The sequence below is a fragment of the Anopheles stephensi genome, chromosome 2 (assembly GCF_013141755.1).
Source record: "Anopheles stephensi strain Indian chromosome 2, UCI_ANSTEP_V1.0, whole genome shotgun sequence".
NCBI classification, from domain to species: Eukaryota; Metazoa; Arthropoda; class Insecta; order Diptera; family Culicidae; genus Anopheles; species Anopheles stephensi.
Genome location: NC_050202.1, coordinates 13,308,956 through 13,328,900, shown reverse-complemented (window position 1 = coordinate 13,328,900; position 19,945 = coordinate 13,308,956). Strand labels below are relative to the sequence as shown.

At 44.1% G+C, this 19,945-nt stretch overlaps 1 protein-coding gene across 4 annotated transcripts in view; it reads left to right on the top strand.

Moving 5' to 3' along the window:
• The window catches only part of LOC118504079 (frizzled), a 230,268-nt gene that overhangs the window by 51,417 nt on the left and 158,906 nt on the right, over positions 1 to 19,945 (top strand). For all 4 annotated transcript variants that reach the window (XM_036038145.1, XM_036038147.1, XM_036038146.1 and 1 more), the window contains exons 3-4: positions 570 to 764; positions 8,438 to 8,663. In XM_036038145.1, the coding sequence (XP_035894038.1) occupies positions 570 to 764; positions 8,438 to 8,663 (421 nt within the window). The remainder of the gene's footprint in view (positions 1 to 569; positions 765 to 8,437; positions 8,664 to 19,945) is intronic.

Below are 19,945 nucleotides of genomic sequence, written 5' to 3'. Positions count from 1 at the left end.
GGATGCAAAACTCGTCGACGATACGGCGATACGGTGATGAATCGCACAATTTACGAGCGAGTGAGTGAATTTCCATTGCGCGTTCCGTGGGTCCGCGGTGCGGCTCGAATCGTGATTGATGGAAAAAGGCGGTTTAATTTGCTTAGTCCTTCATCGCGGCTGTTCACCGGTACACCGGGCGAGCGCGAGTTCGCGCTCGAAGCGATGACGGCGTTGTGCCGCTATGTCTGCATGGCTGGGTGTGCGTGTGCATTTGCTCATTTGCCTGCGTTCGTCCGAAATAATGACGTCTCTGGACTAGCGCAGAATTTCCGGAGGTTTTGAAACAAAATACCGGCACGGCACGGTCAAAAGAGGAGACCGCTTTAGCAAAGGGCCGGCTGGCTGCTCAACTGACGGTTTGGGCGATTTTTTAATTTGTTGCCCGTCTGCTTTCGTATTCATATTTTACCGATGTTTATTCTGACTGCGTAGGGATCGCCCCATTCGTGTGCTGTTGTTGGTGTGGAGTCTACTCTCGTTTACTCATGTTTTCATCCATGGTTTTTTTATGCTTTTGTATTTCGCAGGTCTTAACGTTCCTGATCGACTCGTCCCGCTTTCGGTATCCGGAGCGTCCGATAGTGTTTCTGGCGATATGTTACCTGATCGTGGGCTGTGCGTATGTGGCCGGGCTCGGTGCCGGTGATTCCGTTGCCTGCCGGGAGCCCTTCCAATCCCATATCAAAATCGGACGGATGCAAATGCTATCAACTATCACACAGGTAAGCATTGGATAGCAGCTGAGGCATGTGTTTGGATTTGTTCTTTTTTTGTTTATTGGTGAGCGGCATGACAACGCTCTCGGACGTTTAAAGTGCATTCTGTATCGTGTTCGTTTGAAAAAAAAAATCTCTAGGAATATCTAGAGATTCTGACTTTAAAGCTACGTCAAAGAAATGATCTTGAACGGATAGATTCAATCGTAAAGGACCAATGTAGGTATTCAATACATTACTTTAACTCTTATTTCAATAAGGATTTATTAGTTACTTTAAAGCTTATCTTGAGGCCACCGGACAATTTATAGAGCTCTTCATTGTGTTCGATCCTCCATTGTCGAGGGCCTTTAATCTCTTCTGACATGTTGTTCCTGGACCTCTAGACTCGGTGCTGAGTGAGTCCTTTATGCAACTATGATCGTCGAGTTCATTAAGTTCCTGAGAGTTCCCACGGACTATTTTGCGACTAGAATTCGATTTCGCTATTAATGGCAACAGGTAGATCCGTGGAAGGACTCCGTAGAGACGTCATTTTTTTTTTAACAACTTGAGCTCACTTCGGTTAGCAGTTGGCTCGAGACGAGCTCAGCAAATCGTGTTACTTAATAATTGCAAAATTCATTCAAATTGATTACCGTGATGAACCTTTACCTTTTTTTATGTCACCAGAATTTACGAAAATATTTTTGTTGTTTATATTGACGCTTCAGATTCAACGCTTTTGTCTCGTACGTAGAACCTCCACTACAAAAACTAATTTCAATTAATTGGAAAGTAAAAAGCTGCTCGTCCATCAGCTTTTTTTGTTGTCGCTTTTTCTTGTTATGATCGAAACATATTCATTTGCGTTCGAAGTATTTTCACACAATCGCGTACCAATCAAGATAAATAATTTGGAGATATCAATTATGGTGCTCACGACGAAAAGGGGAAAAAATGGACGAATGTCTCTTCTATCCCCAGCACAACAAGACTATCTCCCCTGCGTCAACCGCTCGGACTGTGATTGCTTACACGTGGAAAATGTAATATTCTCCTGCTAATAGACGACGTTACGTGCATTGGCAGGGTTTATTGAATATGGCGTGACAGCAGCCGGCAGCCGGCAATCACCCGGCGCTGGATATAGCTCACACAATGTGTGGCGCGCAAACGTTATTGGTTCGTTCGTGCTTGACGGTTTCTTGTGGGGAGGTGTTTCTCTGTGCCTTCTCCTTTGTGTGCGGTCCGATTCAAAGTCAATTTTCGTGCATAAATGTCAGACTCATGTGCGCCGGGCACATATATATATGTGTGAGGTTGCCATTCGAGAGCTGGTCCTTCGAATGGGGCAATCATCGAATCGGTACGTGTGTGACACTCGACAGACTTTTGGCAGGCAGTGATAATATTGGTTTTTACACTGGGACACAGCGCCTTTCTCCAGGAGGAGATTTATCGGAGGGAGAAGACACAGGGCATACATCTGCGAGAGATATGAGATCTAGAGTGTCCTTTAGAATGTTTAACGGAGGATGAGCATTCGCATGGAGTTGGATGGTGTTTCTAAGCGACAAAGGAGAATTCTTGTCTGGAATGAAGCTTCATGCTGCCCGAGATGTATGAATCATCGTTGCTGAGGAGTTCATTATTGTCAATTTTGGAGGGTGTCGGAAACTAGCATCAAACGCATCGATGCGACCACATCGATAAGACCAGCCTGCTTGTTGTGCTTCTATGGCTGCTCGCGTCTTCTTTCATGGCTGGCTGCATTCATCCTGTTTTGATGTCGGCTCGGTGCGCGGCATACGTCAAACGGTCACACATAAGCACATAATGTGTCCGTACCACCGGCACACACGGCTTATGCTGCCCGATGTGCCAGGACGCGGGAAAGTTCAACCACCCTCAGACCGCATTCACCCGCCATTGTGAGATGGCCCTCCACACGCACACAGAAACCGTGGGCCGTGTAGCCAATATCTATCGATTCAAACAATCGACTTCAATGTGCGTACTCCGCCACCTGCCACTCTCCAACCCTCTCCGCTTACGGGTAACGACATGTGGTTAAACCAGTTCTTTGTTATTATTTCCATCTTGGATGAAACATGTTTCCTTCATTTTGCCTCGACACATACCTCCACAGCGTGCCTGAGGTTTCTGTTATGTTGTCTTAACACACACGCACACGCGCACACACACACACACAGTTTCCTTTGAGGCTGGTTCTCTTCCGTTCCCGGCTATAGCTTGGTTTATGCCTCGTGCAGACGAGTGTGTAGAGGCGCAATGTTCTGATGCTTACCCATAGACTGGGACGGGCTTGAACCATCGGAATCGTTCCAGACGTGTGTCCAGGCTGAGGCTTTTAGCGGTTAACCGTAACGCGCCTTTACCTGCACGATGCTAAGGGTGTTTGGTGTTTTTGGATTGGTGGATACAGTGCGACGCGTTGAAGTTGATGGTATGGATAAGCGGTGGTTCGTTTAGGTGGTGGATGCACAGTACAGAGTATTACTTGCGGCGAGCTTGCCACCGAAAGTTCCATTCTAATCGATTATGAACCATTGGAAGTTGGTTCTGCTTTTGTGAGGAGGGTAACGATTTTGAAGTTAAACTCTCTAAATAGTAGAATTAGTAAATGTTTCATAATTTTCATGTATTAAGTGTGAAATGTTGTACTCGAAAAGGAAGATCTCCTTTCAAAGTCAATATTTGGATCTATCTAGCACTCTTGAAAAACCTTAAAAAAAGCATTTAACCTTTGACATAAAAATGAACCAAAATGAACGCAAATGAACACTTTTCATACTCTCTACGATCGTTTCCGGAACGATCGCGCCCAGAAATAGCTTTCAATGTTACGCTATTATAATTTCCTTCCCCCTCGAGCGTCAGGCGCATTGTTTACAGAAATAATTTTAATTAAAGCATCACGATATTCCAACCGCTTTACTGAGCCGCAACGTTACGGCGGCTACATCGTTACCGGCAAATAAAAAGTCGTCGACATCAAACACCGAAATTTGGTAACGTTCCACACACTGAGCATATGAAAAGTAACAGGAAAGAAGGGATCGGATTGGAGTTGATCCATCCATGCTGTACGTATTTATTGTATAAATATTTATTGCAATAAAGGATTGCGCTGAGTCCCCCAGGCCGTAGTACCATCTTCCCCCCACTAGAAAAAAAAAATCCAAAACCCAGCCGAGATTGATGCCGTGAGGCGGAGGGAGTGTGTGGCAACAGTCGTCGGTACTTGCTCGAGCCTGTTGTGAGTACTTTTGGTAAAGTTGAACAAAAAAAAAGAACGACCAACTGCAAGACATTAATTCAACATCAAAGGTTGGTACCCGTGGTGGATAAATCCCCTGGATAAGAGACGGGTGTTGGAGGGCATTTCTTCTGCGATGGCAAACGGTTTGAATGACGCAACCAACACACACACACACACTTACAAACAAGAATCACCCTTCGGTGGAGGGAAACAATCGCGTTGTTAAAGAGAGAGCTTTTATCAGCGCAACCGGAGGCCATCTTGGGACGGTGGAGATGTGCAAAGGAAACGACAGTTTATTGTTGTTTTCGCTGTCCCCCTGATGTTGTGTACCAGCATCCAGGTCTCTTCACGTACGTCCGTTTCTTGAGCCGGGGGAGGCCTCTTTTAAATAGCACTATGTGTCCCGTTCTCCAGCTTGCGCGGGTCCGCCATTGTAGAATCTTCTAGACTAGAGTAAACTAGGTTGCTCGACGGCAGGTGGAAACTGAGCCGGGTTATGTCTTGAAGATGACAGTTAAAAGGTGAAACCACGGGAGTAATCTGCGGCCATTCACCAAGGCGCACGACCTTTTTGGCGGTACTGATGGCACTGTTTAGCCAGCCGAAATGATGTCGCGAGCTCATGAACCTTCCTCATCACGTCATTTGTCGTGTCGGCGGATGCACTTGCTTCAATTTTTGCCTCTACAACCGAACACAGCCGACAGTTAGTGACACATTCCAGAGATCGCTCACCGCGCAGTACAGCTCTGGTAGACGGTTTGATGCCTGGCGCGGTTCAGTTTCCGCGAAGTGCTGATGCCTCCGGTGCCAGCCGACCTCGCACCATCTCTAAAGGAGTGGCTGGTAGTTAATTGTAGCCTATTGCCACTCGGTGCCTTCACCGTTGTCATCGTCGGTTGATGCAGCAGCCGGAGGTTGCGCTTTGTATGGTACATGGCGCGCGCGCCGTACTGAGATATGCTGAGGAAATCGTGGCACAACGCACGCGTTCGTGAAGGTTTAACTCAACAGAGCACGCAAGCAAGGGCCCGGCACCGGGCTGGATGCAATCGGTTCGGCGAAATGTATACTTATGCTTTTCAACACTGTTTACCGGGACCGGGTTTCTCGCATCACTGTGACGGGTACGGCTCACCACCGGTGTCCCTGGTTGTTACGACGTATTATTTAATCTTTGCTTTGAAGTTGTGTGAACATGTTGATGGCAGTACGTAGAATCGAGCCGGGTTGCATTGTTATGATAGCAGATTAAATGGTTGTTTTATTTGTTTTTACTTTTCCATCTGTCTGTACGGTGCAATGTAATGATTTATGTAATGACGCTTGTTACCGTGATCAGAGCTATTCCGGTATTCGATCGTTTCGGGGGAGCGTACGACGGTGAGCTGAAAATGGCAGATGAAATAAGGGTTTTGGCTCACCTTTTCATAGGAACCATGATCTCTTTTATATGAGTCGCAAATATTTTTCATTGTTCAAATTAGATTGTTAATTAGACTTTCGACAGCTGGATAATTGAATTAATTAATTTAAAAAAATGAGAATTTAATTTAAACAATTAAAATTTTAGCTTGGAATTCTATCCGATTTAATATTGTGATTTGTATTTTTATTGATCACGTTGAACAAATGTACATGCTAAACTCTATTTCTTCTCGATGAGGACATCAACAATATAATTAAATTGTATTTAAAGAATCGAAAAACATAAAAAAATGCCAAGCAAATGATATTATTTTTAATTATCTCGAATGCTAAGCTGTAGTCACAATACTTATTTTTTATTCATCAAGAACGGCCGGGTCGTATTGCTTGTGACAATAAGTATCGAATTTTCATTTATTTGAATAATTTTCAGTTTTTCTTAAATAATTTGAAAAATAATACCATGTCCAAGAAAACTCCCATGAACACAAATAAACACACCGTTGACAATGTTAACGATCGATTCGGAAACGATCGAGTACAGAAATAGCTCTGAATGTGAGTATTTAGCATTTTACAGTAGATTTTTCTTTCAAATGCCTTTTTTTTTCAACGCAGAGCGTACCAATAGGAATTGTTGTGGTAAAATTGATTAAAATTAAAGCCAATTTTGGTCACTTGTGGGTTGGTAAATCCATCCCGTTGCCATGGAAAGGATTGGAAGCATTTAACTCATGTTTCCAACTAAAATCACACACCACTTCTGCAGAACAGATTAACATTAAACACCTAAAGTGCATGTTATATAACATCGCGGACGTGTGGGTGGGATCTTTTGTTTTTTTTTGCCATTCCTATGTCACGTGGTGTCGTTGATTTAATTAAAAAATCATTGTTGAAGTAGGCGCTTTTCAATATCAACCACTAACTGATAATTACATTTGAACACACTGCTGCTCACGCACGCGGTGCCAATGTTCGGACGCTTTGTAATAGGATATACACCATTAAGCTTCTGACAGACAATTTTGTTTTTTTGTCCACCTCCTCACCTCCCTCCCCTCCTCGCCCCTCAAAAAACACCTCCACTCCTCGTGCTGTTAGATCCTGATGCTCGATAAAGTATACGCCATTCACACCCGTTCACACCACGCTTCGAACGCCACTTGTACAGGCGAGCCGGTGAAGATTAACGAATTCATGTCACGAACCGCTTGGTTCGATTAAGAAAGGAACGACTTTGTCTGACTGCTTGATCCGCGCTTCACTCAAATGGCGAACCCACGCGAATCGATTCAGTGAGCCGAAGAAACGGTTTCGTTTTTTTTTTTGGTTTGCTCTAGTCTGGGTCGTCGTTCGCGGGCTATTCCCCACAATGGATTTCGGTGTTTGGAGCTGGGCCCCTGCCGGAAGCGCGCGGTGCATAGCTTGGTGAATTCTAATTAATCGCACAAGTTCGCTCGACGATCGTGAACCGGCCGGCCGTGAGAGCATTTATCGGTTAAGCACGATGAATCCAATAGGTTGTGCCTGGTGCTGAATGTAAATGAGTGGTTGTGCCGGGGCTCGGTAATTTATCATGAGTATTGCGTTCTGCAAGATGATAGAAACATAAAAACGGACCGGAGCTTAATTTTTTTTTTTTTGGTAAGGAAGACATCTGTGATCGTTATGGTACGCTACGGGACGGGGGATTTTGTGGCGTGGTTGCGTCAAATAAATGGTGCAATCTGACCGCAAGTACATGGGTAATTTTCTTCTCGGTGGCGATTAGGTGAAGTTTATGATAAGAATCGTCTTGCCTTTTGTTTTTTTGTTCCATGTTTTTGTGTGTTTTTTTTACTTTTCCAGTTTTTTGCTTCTGATTTTCATCATTTTATTTTCATTTTCCGATTGCTTCTGTTTATTTTTTATATCTTGTTTCTTATTCTTTTCACCTTCTTCTTCCTTTTTTCATTCTTTGATGCTTAATTAATTTTGTTCTTATTTCATTTTTTTTTTATTTGAACTTCGTTCACTGTTTGTCTTATGAAGCTATTACTTATTGTATTTTTTTGTTCTTTTGTCATGTTCTGTTTTGTTTTGTTCATGTTCATACTGTTAAATATATTTATGGATGTTTAGAAAGACGTTGTCTTCGTCTTGTTTTCTTTCTATATTCTTAGTTCCTTTTTATGTTGTTTTCTTTGATGTAGTGAATCGTTTTTAGTATTTTTCTTTATTATTAAGATTTATTCTTTTGTCTAGAAGTTTTTCTATTTTGTCTCATATTTTTATTTTTTTATGTTCCTTTACTTCTCATTTGTTTTGTCTTTATTTTTCATGATTTTATAATCAATTTTCATCAGGTTTTTCTATTCATTTTCATTGGTTGTTTATCTCATATCTTCCACATGAGATGTTTTTCCTTATTTTTATGTATACATATTTTTCATCACTTGATACACTTTCTTACATCTATTTAACAACTTTAAGTTCCCCGTCTAGAAAAGAGACACAACGATCACGTTAAGCTACAACATTCCACCCGAGTACACTAAAGAATGTTCACCGATGCCTGCGGCTTATGCAATACATTTTAGATAAAATTTATCTATTCCAACCACCAGGCAGGACGCCTACCTGAAATCCTAACACAATTCTTGCGCGGTATATTATTAGCTCACGTTTAAAATCAACGCATACGATACTTTCTAGATAATAATCAACCGAAGCAACAAACGGACCCCGGAGCCTGTTGTGCACTTGCCGTTGCCTGTTGGCTGGCTACCGTTTGGTCAGGCAGGCACATGGCCAACCGAACGGCTAACGGTGTACAGCCCGTTCCGTTGAGCCAAAGCTTTGTAATTTAAATTCGAACGCCCTGCCCTCTCCGTATGTACGTCCGCGATTCTTGCGATTCGATGCCGCGATACCGAAAACCTCTCCCTGCCACAGAACTTCTCCGCTAATGTAGTGTTGTTTCTTCTCTCCTTTTCCACAGGGCCATCGTCAATCAACGTCGTGCACGGTGCTGTTCATGGCGCTGTACTTCTGCTGCATGGCGGCATTCGCGTGGTGGGCCTGCCTAGCGCTGGCCTGGTTCCTGGCGGCCGGTCTGAAGTGGGGCCACGAAGCGATCGAGAGCCGTTCGCACCTGTTCCATCTGGTGGCGTGGGCTATTCCGGCGGTGCAGACCATATTTGTGCTGGCGCTGGGAAAAGTTGAAGGTAAGTGTATCCACGCACAAGCATCCCGGGATTCTAGGGAAATTCCGCAACGGTCGAACTTTCTGATATAAACGTATACTTATGTGTGTGCTCGTGCTCTCATGACTACCCACCTGTCGGGCCCTTGAAGAGTCGAGAGATGGGCGAAAAAACACCGGGAGCCGTAACAAGTGGACAGAAGGGTCAAGTTCGCTGTCACTCCTTAGCCACCTCCTCGGTTCGGATCATCCAAGGTGTTGATCGAGCCGTTTGCCTCATTAATAAAGGTGGGGAAGGTGAGATTGGAAGGGAGTTAGGTCTCCACTCCCTCCTTCCAACACACAAAGCATGCGATAAAATGCCAACCCTCCCCACCAGTCGGTGGAGGGAACTTTATTGAAACTCGTCACGAAATGCGTCCGCCGTTTAATTGAACCCTTCTCGTCGGTTCGCGTCGCGTGTGTGCGCCTGTGTAGGGTACGCGATAAAGCTGCAGTTTTTACGACTCAACTCTGTGTCGCTCCTTTCTACATCGCTCTGGCTTTGTGTGTGCACATATTTGCATCGTTCCAAGTTGCGGGGCACCGCACCGGTCACCGTGTTTGATATGGATCCGATGGGTGTTCGTCGTGTGCCAAGCCGGCTAGACAGGGGGTCGGTGGGGACTGTCTGAATCAATAAAACCGCTATTAACTTTGTAACGTGTTAGTTATCCTTCGCGTTTGTGAGGGGTTCCGCGAGAAAATAGACACTCACACACGCTTGTAGCGCGCGCTTATAACTGTTGGAGACTCGGGACCCGTGTATCTTGGACAGGGAGAAGCAGAAGGCTCTGAGGCTAGAGATTTATCATAATGCGCTGGTCGGGCGAGCTTATAGGGGGGATTGAGTAATATTAGTATTTATGGGCAATTTTATCGCCTGCATTAATTTGTGTGTGCTGGAAAACTCGTTCGACGAAATCCTTCGGGGTCGGTGATGGGATTTTATTGCACTGGCGTAGGTGCACACCAATAAGAGTAATTCTTTCCTTTGGTTAGGAGTTGGTCCAGCAGCTGTTTGATAGTTCTCTTAAAGTATTTGCAGCATTCAAGTTTATCTGGATACATCACCAATTATGTTCCAAGTGTCAGAAGTCAGAAGAAGAAGAAGACAGATCAAGTTTTTCTCAATTTTAATGTCCAATTTATCCAAGTCCTTTATGTATTGCCTTAAATGACGTTAACAATTATTATTGAAGTTAATTTTGGAGATTTGAAAGTGGCAGTTTGGAAACTAGTTATTTGAGAATCGGAAAACCCATACTTACTATGGTGATAAAGTCACCTGCTTATCCATCTCCAATCATTTGGAGAGTGAGTTCGCTCGCTCGCTCGCTCCGTTCGAGAATTAGAATTAACCCCAAGGCCATGGCCGGCCAGAATGATGTTGAGTCGTGCCTTTACCGACGACACCACTTGGAGATCATATTGTAATGCCGCATTATAATCCATATAACGGCTTCGATCATCATTACCGATAAAGCCTCAGAGCAAGATACTTCTCCTGTGATGTCACATCATTCTTTCTTCTCTTCACTAAAACCTTGTGGCGTAACAACTCAAAGTGTGGCCTTAATGTTGCTCATAAATTGAATTTATAACTAACATCCCATCTTGAATGGGTAATTTCGCGCTAAGTTCTCCACGTGCTCTTGGTTGGAAATTAAATTTCAATATTTCGTCCCGAAACTCAGCTAGAAGCCACGATCTCCCTGGCTTCATTTTCGAACAAATTTCACGTCACGTTTCGGACCCACGTTTTGAGTTTTCTTTCCAAATCTTTTCTCGTCGGTTCACTCTTTCTCTGAAATTGAAATCGAAACATCACCTCCTCGATCTCTCGGTCTCTCTCCGCCTTGACAGGCAAAGGTCATTAATATGGATGTGTGACGTTTAAATTTCAACCCACTAACGATCGATCAGGGCCGCCGGAAAGTGGCTTCGATTGCGCGGGTTTCGCAAGGGATAATCTTATCGAGAATCCATTCGCGGGCGACCGAAAACCTCTGGGCGAAGGAGAGAAAGCCGCGTGGAAGCATTACAAGATTATTGTCGAAGCTTCGCTGTCATGGCGGGTGTGGTGTGGTTACTGATTCGATTTTCCCCGGGAGGGCAACAACGTCGATGAGAGGCGGTTGGCTTAAGGTGACGGTAGGGGTAGCGGTTTGCGGAAAAGGAAAAAGAGTTCTCGTTAAGTTTGCGTTTGACGTTTGTTGGTTGTTTCCTGTTGCAACGGCCCCGCCGGGTGGTTGGCGAAAGGGGACAGGACACGAAAGTAAAGCTCAGATTCGAAACGAGCGATAAAACGCTGCGCTAAAAAAATCGTTACAACCAAAATCGGAAAAATCTGCTCGGGTTGGCTTCCGTGGGGTAGGGAGAGAGAGAGAGAAAAAAGTTGGGCTGACAATTGTCGCCGGTCTATCGTGTTTGATGGTATGTTATCCTTTTTCCGTTTCGTTGTTTTTACCAAAGATATCGGCACCATTCTGTTGTGTTGCGCTCTTTTTGTACTTGCAACTGGCAGCCGCCGAGCCGACAAGTGCAACCATGTTCGGGCGGTTTCTCGTTGCAACATACCACCCCGGGGACGTTGTTCGTCAACCTGAAAGGGACCGATGGAGTCGGAGAGATAAATACAATTTATCCAACCGTAGCACTACGGCGTTGGGCCAGAGCAGTTGCAGGTTGGACAAAGTCTACATCGTGATCTCTGGCTCGCTTATGGATCTGAGTTACTCAATCTTAATTTTTCACTGCACCCGAGTACTTACTGTTACGGTTGTTGTGGATAGGAAATGGAAGGAACTTATGCACAACAGTTTTACGGCTAGGCAGCAAATTATAATTTCCAGCAGCAAAAACACGACAGCCGATCAGTTTGGGGTGATAAATAAATCAAACTCCCCGATAGTGGTGTACCGGTGCCCAGAAGCGGACTACTGGATTTTGCGTTTCGCAAGTGATTGGAATTTGCGTTCCGCAGTGGGTTCCTGGCGCTCTGTGGCTTTGAAACGACTCGCGCTGTTTGAAGCTGAGCTCGTCTATTGTTGGCACTTTGTAAGGATCCTTGAGGGATAAGTCCGGGAGCCAAAAATAGTTTCTCGGGAGGGGTAAGATTTTGGAGCCGATATTCTATTGAACCCTTGTCAGAACATCTGGTGCGCCCTTGGAGTGTGTTCCCCAGCTCCAGACATTCCGGTCCGGTTCTTCCGCTCTCTCTCTCGTAACGCTGCACACTGACAGATATCTCCTGATTGGCAGACCATTAAAAAGCTCCATCCGAGAAAGCATCCATCACCCACCGCTCCATGGTTGCGGTCTTGTCATTTTTCCACTTAATTAAATCTAGTCCCGCGTCTTTGGGGGGATAAGAAGGCCGTGTGTCTTACCGGTACGCCTGCGAAGCGGAACCGAATAGACATGGATGAGTGGCAAAGGCTCGCTTAACCCCGGTGTCTTCAATGCACTGGCATATCCTCCGGGGGTGAGCTTTTGGGTGAGCTCGCCTCCTCCGTATTCTCGGATCGCTTCGATGAATTATCGATCTTTTCCCATATGAGATCTTCGCAGAAGGTATGTGGCGCGTTTCGTCCGGAACGCTTCACACGGCGAGACACCTGTTGCGCAAAAGCAGAACTGTGGCAGCTAGAACGATTTGTTATGTGTCCTACCCGCCCTGGGATGTCGCCTGGACTGCGGGTGGCGTTGTAGTTACGCGCCCTGTATCAGACTTCAAAGCCATCAAAGCCCGCATACGAACTCACGGGGCAGCTTGTTGGGTGATTTGTGGACATTGGTGTCATCGGAGCAGGTGGCACACATCGTTTAATCACACATTCGCTCCAGGCTCGGACGGATGTACAACCTCGTTGTGCGCTGCTTGCATTTGTAGGTGGGAACACCTGATCCACGTGTCCAGCTTTTCGAACGTTCGGATGCTGCGGATTCTCGCCAACCACGCAAGATGCTCGACATAATTGGTTTAAAGGTTCGAACAACACACGCCTGTTGCCGGACCGGTGCGTCTTCTTCGGGTGGTGTTTCCCGTGCCTCCGGGAGCGTCCATTCCCGGAACAGATGCCGCACGCAACGGGAAACGCGAATTGCGAAAACGGTTAGATTATCGCCCTCTTGCCAGGATTGGGTTCGTCGGTGTGTCTGTGTGTGTGTGCTGACCTATCTTTCGTTTGCTCTTGCCTTGCCGTACGGCCGGGTTGTCACGTTTGCTAATTCGCGCCGCCAGCGCTGCCTATTTGTTTCTAACTGTTCATTTATTTTCCACCGCGAGGCAGCAGACACACATTTCAACACTCTCTCGCCGCCACGCCTTGGCCTTCGGTATCGATGATAGACGCGCGGGACAGTCACGCGATGTAGATTGCACCGATGGGCCGCTCGTCCTGCAGGCGTAAGATCGGAAAATCGCTAACTGGCCGTTCGTGCTGCGTATTGCGTTACGAAGAAAGTGCGGTTAGGTTTTCCTACTTTCCGGCCCACTTTTTGGGTTGGTTGATTTTCTTCGCCTTTTTTCGTAATGGTGGTTCATTTATTGTCCTCTCACTCTCTCTCGTTCGCCCTCCTAACCTGTTGCGGCTGCGAGCGTGAAGGAAAGTACACGCAAACGCCGGGGAAAAACGAAATAATTGGTACCGGTAGGATGTAGTGTAATGACGTTGATAAGGTGTAGCCGATTTGCATGAAATCTAGTCGCTCGGTCAGTGAAAGCGAAGCATCCGTGTGGCGTGATCTGGATTTTTGTTTTCTGACTGCTTGCAACGCAACCGGATCGTGTTTGCCTACTTACCCTACACATCGGAGCAGCTTTGCAGTGCTGATTTACGCGCGCTACGCTACGCCTTCCGCAAATGGCAAGCAAAGAATTGCAAAGAATTAAGCGTGAGCGTGAATTCATGATGCTCGTTGTGGTTTCAGGTGAAGGTGCAATGGTTTTTATACATCTACTGAGGCACTGGTACACTTTTCACTTTTTTTTCTCTAACGCTTGACAGGAGTGGAAGATGAAAGTGTCTTTGTGCATGACAAGCTGAAAGTAGGTACAGTGGGTTTTTGTGCTAGCAGTTCCAAGAAATGGGTTTCTGTACTGTGGTTTTCCTGTAATTAAATGGCTTGAATTTTATTTTTTAGATTCTTTTTTATTAATTAAATTAGTTATGTTTGTGTGTTGTGTTACGTTGAATGATTATGTTTTTGAATTAAATTTTCTTAATTTAATGTTTTACGATGTCGCTTAGCAAAATATTACTAAAATTATACCTTTACCATAAATAATTGTCTTCAGTTGTTTTTGTTTCGTTTGTTTTGCTTTGTATTGTTTGTTTGTATTTTACTTTATTTTATTTTCTATTTCACAATTCTTTAATTTACTTTTGCGTATTAATAATTTTTTCCTTTTGGTTTTTTATATTTAAGTTTTTACTTTTTTTAGATATTTTCTTTGTTGATTGGGGATTTAAATTCTAATAGCTTTGTTTTGTGTTTTTCGCTTTTAGTTCCTTTTGTTATTTTTTACTGCACTTTTAAATTAACTTTTATTTCTTTTGTATTATCATTTCTGGTTTGATCACTTCACAATCAGCAAACATGTTTATATTTGCATTTTCGTGTTGCAAAGCATATTGTTATCTTTTTGTTTTAAGGCTTCACTTATTTCAACCATGTCTTTAATCAATTCATGTGACTTTCAACTTTTTTTGATTGCCTTAGTTCCCTTGTAACAGCTTGTAATCCAAATTTTACTTCCATCGTACATGAACGATTACAAACCGATTCGCTTAATTTTATGACCCAAATTATAATTAGTATTTATTTTTGGTTGTCCGGCACCGCACGCACTCGTCCCAGCTCAGCTGTATCTATCACCACAACAAAGACCAACAACAGAACGGTTGTAAATTATGAAACCAAACCAAAAGAAAAAAAAGACGAAAACCGTGCACCACACAACCGTTTGACGCGATCAGCGTCGGCTTCGCAAATTGTTTAATGACCCGTATTGGATGCTAGTAATAATTTTCCAATTTTGATGTTACAAAAACAATAACAATTTGCCGCGAACAAACATCCCATTGCATTACACGTGCAATCGTTGACCGAATACATTGTTATTGTACGTATGTGTGTCTTCTGATAAAACCAAAAAACATACACACACTCACACAACACTGTCCATCAGTTCATCCACTGCCAGCCTCCATTACACCGGCCCAGTGCTCAATTAATCAAAGCCATCACGTAATTGATCGATTTTATGGCTTTCACCTTCGATGATTATTTATGATGTGGCATTAATTTTCGGCCTGCTCGGGTGTGGTGTTTGCATTTTACCGGATTTGAATTGCACGCGACGTTTGGGGGCTGCCAGCGTGCCTACCTGCCTTGCCTGCACTGATTTATGCGCACAGCTACGATGGGGCAGAAAAAAACCTGGAAATCGAAATATTTTGTTTTAAATTAATTTTTTTGTTGTTGTGTGCCTCTTTATTTGCATATTGAACAGCTCATTTCTGGTGAGGTATGGCACACAAACAAAATGGCACACAAAAATCATTACGTTGAAAGTACAAACAATCTCAACGCCGGTAGGTGGTAATGATCATTATGGGGAAAGTTTTCGATTTCGATACGATTGCAACGCAAAAATTGGCTGTCAATTTGAAATGTGACGCTTTTTACTCCGATAAACATATTTATATCTACACTTACCATAAAGCCATTACAAAATGGAAGCGATTCGGCGGGAACGGTACAACGGACATTACATGCTTTCGGTAGTGTTCGTTTCCGGTACTGGCCACCCCACCATCGTTATCCATAAAACCCCTTTACAAAACTCCAATAGCATTGATATGTATACGGCTGAAACGATTCCGGACGCTCAAGACCGGTAGTGATGAGGTGTTGCGAGGCCTATTTTATAGGTTCCCCCCTCCCTCTATTAGAATACGTAATCCCGTTCGATGGGTTTTCGCGTACCGATTCCGATCGATTTATACAGAACAAAGCACAGATATCTTTGTCCGAAGGGTTTTGTGTGGTGTGTGTGTGTGTGTCGGGCAAACCCAAGTTTTCGTCGACTGTCGGGCGGTAAGGAACGAGCTGTAAATAATCCAAAACGGCAAACGGCAATTGCTTTGTAATATTCATAAACCAACAGTCGAACGGTCGAGAAGTTTTCGAAGACTGAGGGCGAGTTGTGCAGAGGCGCGGATGTTGGGTTCCGGGTTCTTTTGAGGCCGGATGTGTGGCCTGCAACCATATGGAGGGGCCTGGCTCTCTATTTTTAACCACTGTTTATACATTTACCAAGAATTCGATGCACGTGCTTTTGTTGGAAGTTTTGTTTTTTGTGAGGCCGGAAAGAAGAGGTCGTCCAAATTGGGGTAAGAGATGTCCGAGATAGTACGGCTAGAATATTTGCTGCAAGAGTCACTCGAAGTTTAATTGTGCCAGCATTGTTTGGTGTGGCCTTTTAAACCCCGAATGCATCCCTCGTGTGCCTGATGCCCAAAGCCTTGGTTGATGATGGTCAACTGCTACACGGTAATTGCACACGGTTCATTCACAGGAACGAATTCTGAAGCATCTTCGTCCACACTTGAATGGTGTTCGTTTAGCAATAAGTTACGAACAGTCAGATAATTTCCCCAGAGTGCAAGCAAACTTTGTCCGCTTTTTGGGGTTTAACAAAAAGAGCAGCCGGGTGAGAGAGATCTCGTTCGTAACTTTTTCGGCCACGGAGCGATTCTCCGTGTGTCCGATTCGCATATCCTTTTCGCAACGGCCAGGAACTTTTGCATACGAGAAAGCGCATCCTAAAGGGGGAGATAAACTTTTGCCTAATGGAGTGAATTTGCATACCAAACAAGAAGTCGGTGTGTGTGTGTGTTTTTTTTTTGTTCGGTAGTAAGTCCTTCAGTATTGTGGTCGGGACCTGCTCAGCAGATCGGGTTGTTCAGGAGCGTGTCGAAAGTCAACTGGAAAAACTGTTATCGTTTTCCGCTTGGACAAACGGGAGGGAGGTGGTGGTGGTCTGTTACTCACTGAGGGTTGATTTTTGTCATTTTAATCAGCTCATGTAGCTTCAGGAACCGCAAGAAACCTCCCGGGCACTACCAAGTTTGTCCGAATGGCTTAAGCGAACCGAACCGGGGAGTATTTGAATGGAAAGTTGTTTCGAAACACTGGCAAGCCACGGAATCAGGCCATGCTGATCCGATGTGTGTGTGTGTGTGTGTGTGTGTGTGTGTGTGTGTGTGTGTGTGTGTGTGTGTGTGTGTGTGTGTGTGTGTGTGTGTGTGTGTGTGTGTGTGTGTGTGTGTGTGTGTGTGTGTGTGTGTGTGTTGCAGCAAGGTCGTCTAAATATCCCGTTTTAACCGTTCAGCCAGAGGTCTCTTGATTCCTCGAGTTGCTTCAGTTGGCTCGTGCAGACGTGCCGCGTACGAACGCATGTTACCCGACGACGTTTATTAATTAAAGCATGTGCGCAATAAAATGTAAATATTTCAATTAATTTAAATGAGCCATAAACTTTGAGTCCCACCAGCATGACCAGGCGGTTGCGTGTGAGTAGAGCGAGGCCAGGGAGTTGGACGAGAAGTCGTCGTCGTCGTTGGTTGCGCCTTTAACGGTAAGAAGCTTTCTTAATGCTGCCCCCTTTTTTTTTGCATGTGCTCACCACGGCAGGTGTGTTGGAGCAATTTTCGAGCTCAAGCATCATTTAGCATTCGATTTGAAGTCTGGAAGCGCCCTTGGTGGTGGTAAAAACACAGAGCAATCCTGGGCAGGGCGAATGAGAAGGTGCCCTCAATTTTTCCTCATCTGGATGGGGAGACGAGGGCGAGCGACTGGGCGGAGTACTGGTAGTAATTGAAATTTTAGAACACAAATGTTACACTCACTCACCAGTGTTTGCATCGAACGCAAAGCTCCAGCTCATTTTCAATGCGAAGGAAAAGCTTCGATGAAGTGATTAATTGCTTCTATATGCAATGCCGGTTTTCCAACTCGTCGGAGCTCGAGTTCGACTGGGAGACTGGACCAAGTGGTGGAACTGGTTTCTCCAGACGGAAGTGGCAGCAGCAATCAGTACGACGACACGACGCACGACCATCGTCGCCGGTACGTACGAAGGGGGATGTGATGCTAGTGTTTATTTAAGTGTAAATTATGCCAATTAATTTCTGTGTGATTATCTGTACCGCTAGACGCTGCTGCCCCATCGGTCTGGTCGGAGTCCAAAAACCGTACCGTGTGGCTGGGTCGTATCGAAGGTCGTAACGTTCGGAGCTGCCGAGGTGCTTTGACAAACTAGTGTAATATGAGAATCGTACACTTGTGGTCGGTACACTGGGTGGGTTTGAATGCAACAATTACAGTTGACAAACATTTTGTAGAAAACCCAGGCATACAGGATTTCTGAAGAAGCGTTCTTAATTAAAATGGATTGTGTAGGCACGCTATATAGTACTCGGTGGGTAGGTGGGTGGGTGTTTACGTTCTCCACAGCGCAATGATGTCAACGTGAATCAGTACTTACATGCAACAAAGGACTGAAATGTGATACCGAAGAATGAATGGGAAGAATGGTTCTGCTTAAATTGTAGAATTTATTTGCTTGCTTGTGAAAGATTTTTATTGAAATGATGTTTGTTGTTTGCAAAATTAATAAACGAATAATTTAAGGCTATGGTCAGCTACAGTGTTGGTCATTGAATTAAGACTGGACGAAACTGAAAAAAATGTTTTTCGATACTTCTAAATGTAATTTTAACTACCCATTTGTTACAATCTCAAAGAATATTTTTCTATAAAATCTATTCAATTTGATAGGAAACAATATAGAGGCAATTTTTATTTTTTATTCATTGCTTTTTCCATGCGGTCTTTAGAGAAATTTGTTTCCTTGGTTTATTATGAAAGGCTTATATGATTTTTTTTCTGAGTAAAATTGAAACATAAATTTTATCTAAAAACTAAAAAAATCAGTAATTTAACGAAAAGTATGGATTAGCATGTATTTTAAAAACAGATTATTCCATAAAAACCCCATTTAAGCTCAAATGATCTATCTTCTACGACTGATCGTCTGGTATAAATTGGTTTGAACCAGTTTTTCTTCTTCGTTTGAAGACCTCAAAGGTCACACCTGCCATTTCTAACTCATTGACACCACCTAATTAGATAATTATTTCTAACTACTATTGGGAGTCATTTTAAGCTACATTTGAACACTCTATCTTTTATCAGACGAGTGATTTTTTATTGTTACTTAATCCTCGTAATTAATTTTATTTAAATGATTTCTTCTTTTTTTTTTGGCCCAAGGACCTCTTAGTCTTAGGTCATGCCTGCCATTTTTGGCTTACTAGACCTATGTTACCGCATAATTGGATAGTCAGTCCTCACTATGGAGGGAACGGCCCTGAAGAGACTTGAACCCCGGTCCTGTCGTGTGAAGACCGGGGCCGCTGGTGCATCCAGCACCGGGCCACTACAGCATTTAACTGTAATGACGTCATTATGAACATATTTTAAACCCAATCCAACTCTCTCACTTCAAACGAAGCGAACTAGATCAGAACATAGTTTTGCATCAAAATAGTTGCCTTCAAATTAGCTGGATGAAAGAACTGAAACTGATTTTGGTGAGACGGCTCTCTAAAAAAATGAATTTTCACAGCAACACTTTTCTAATGACCATCACTGTACCGAACGCCGTTTGCCTCAGACGCTTGAAGTTGAACTATTCTTCCTAAACTAGAAATCTATTTGTCAGCTCCAAACACCATCCGGCTTTTAAGTTCAGCTTTAAAAACGAACCAGATTGAAATATTCACAAAGCACACCATCGTAGCAAAATACGATCAACCAAATGCGTTGATGAAATTGAAACCCATTTCCCGAGAGAGAGAGAGAAAAAAAAAGAAGCGCCTTACTTAGCACAATAAAAATCGATCCAATTGCCTAAGAAGGGACATAAAAACCAGCGCGCTCGGTTCCCGAAAAGCTCTGTTATCGTTACAGCTGACGAGAAAGGCAAAAAAAACCTACATTGTGAAACAACCAACGCAAAAAAAACCCCGTTCGGTACGCAATGCACGGGCCAGAGGAAGCACAGAATCCCGTTTTTACGAGCCACTCCGCCGGCCGCACTAGCGTAAAGACTGTTTTAGGGTTGCGCTCTCCGGTCAATCGATCGAAAGTAAACCGACCGACGGTTAAAATTAGTTTTTCGGAGGAAAA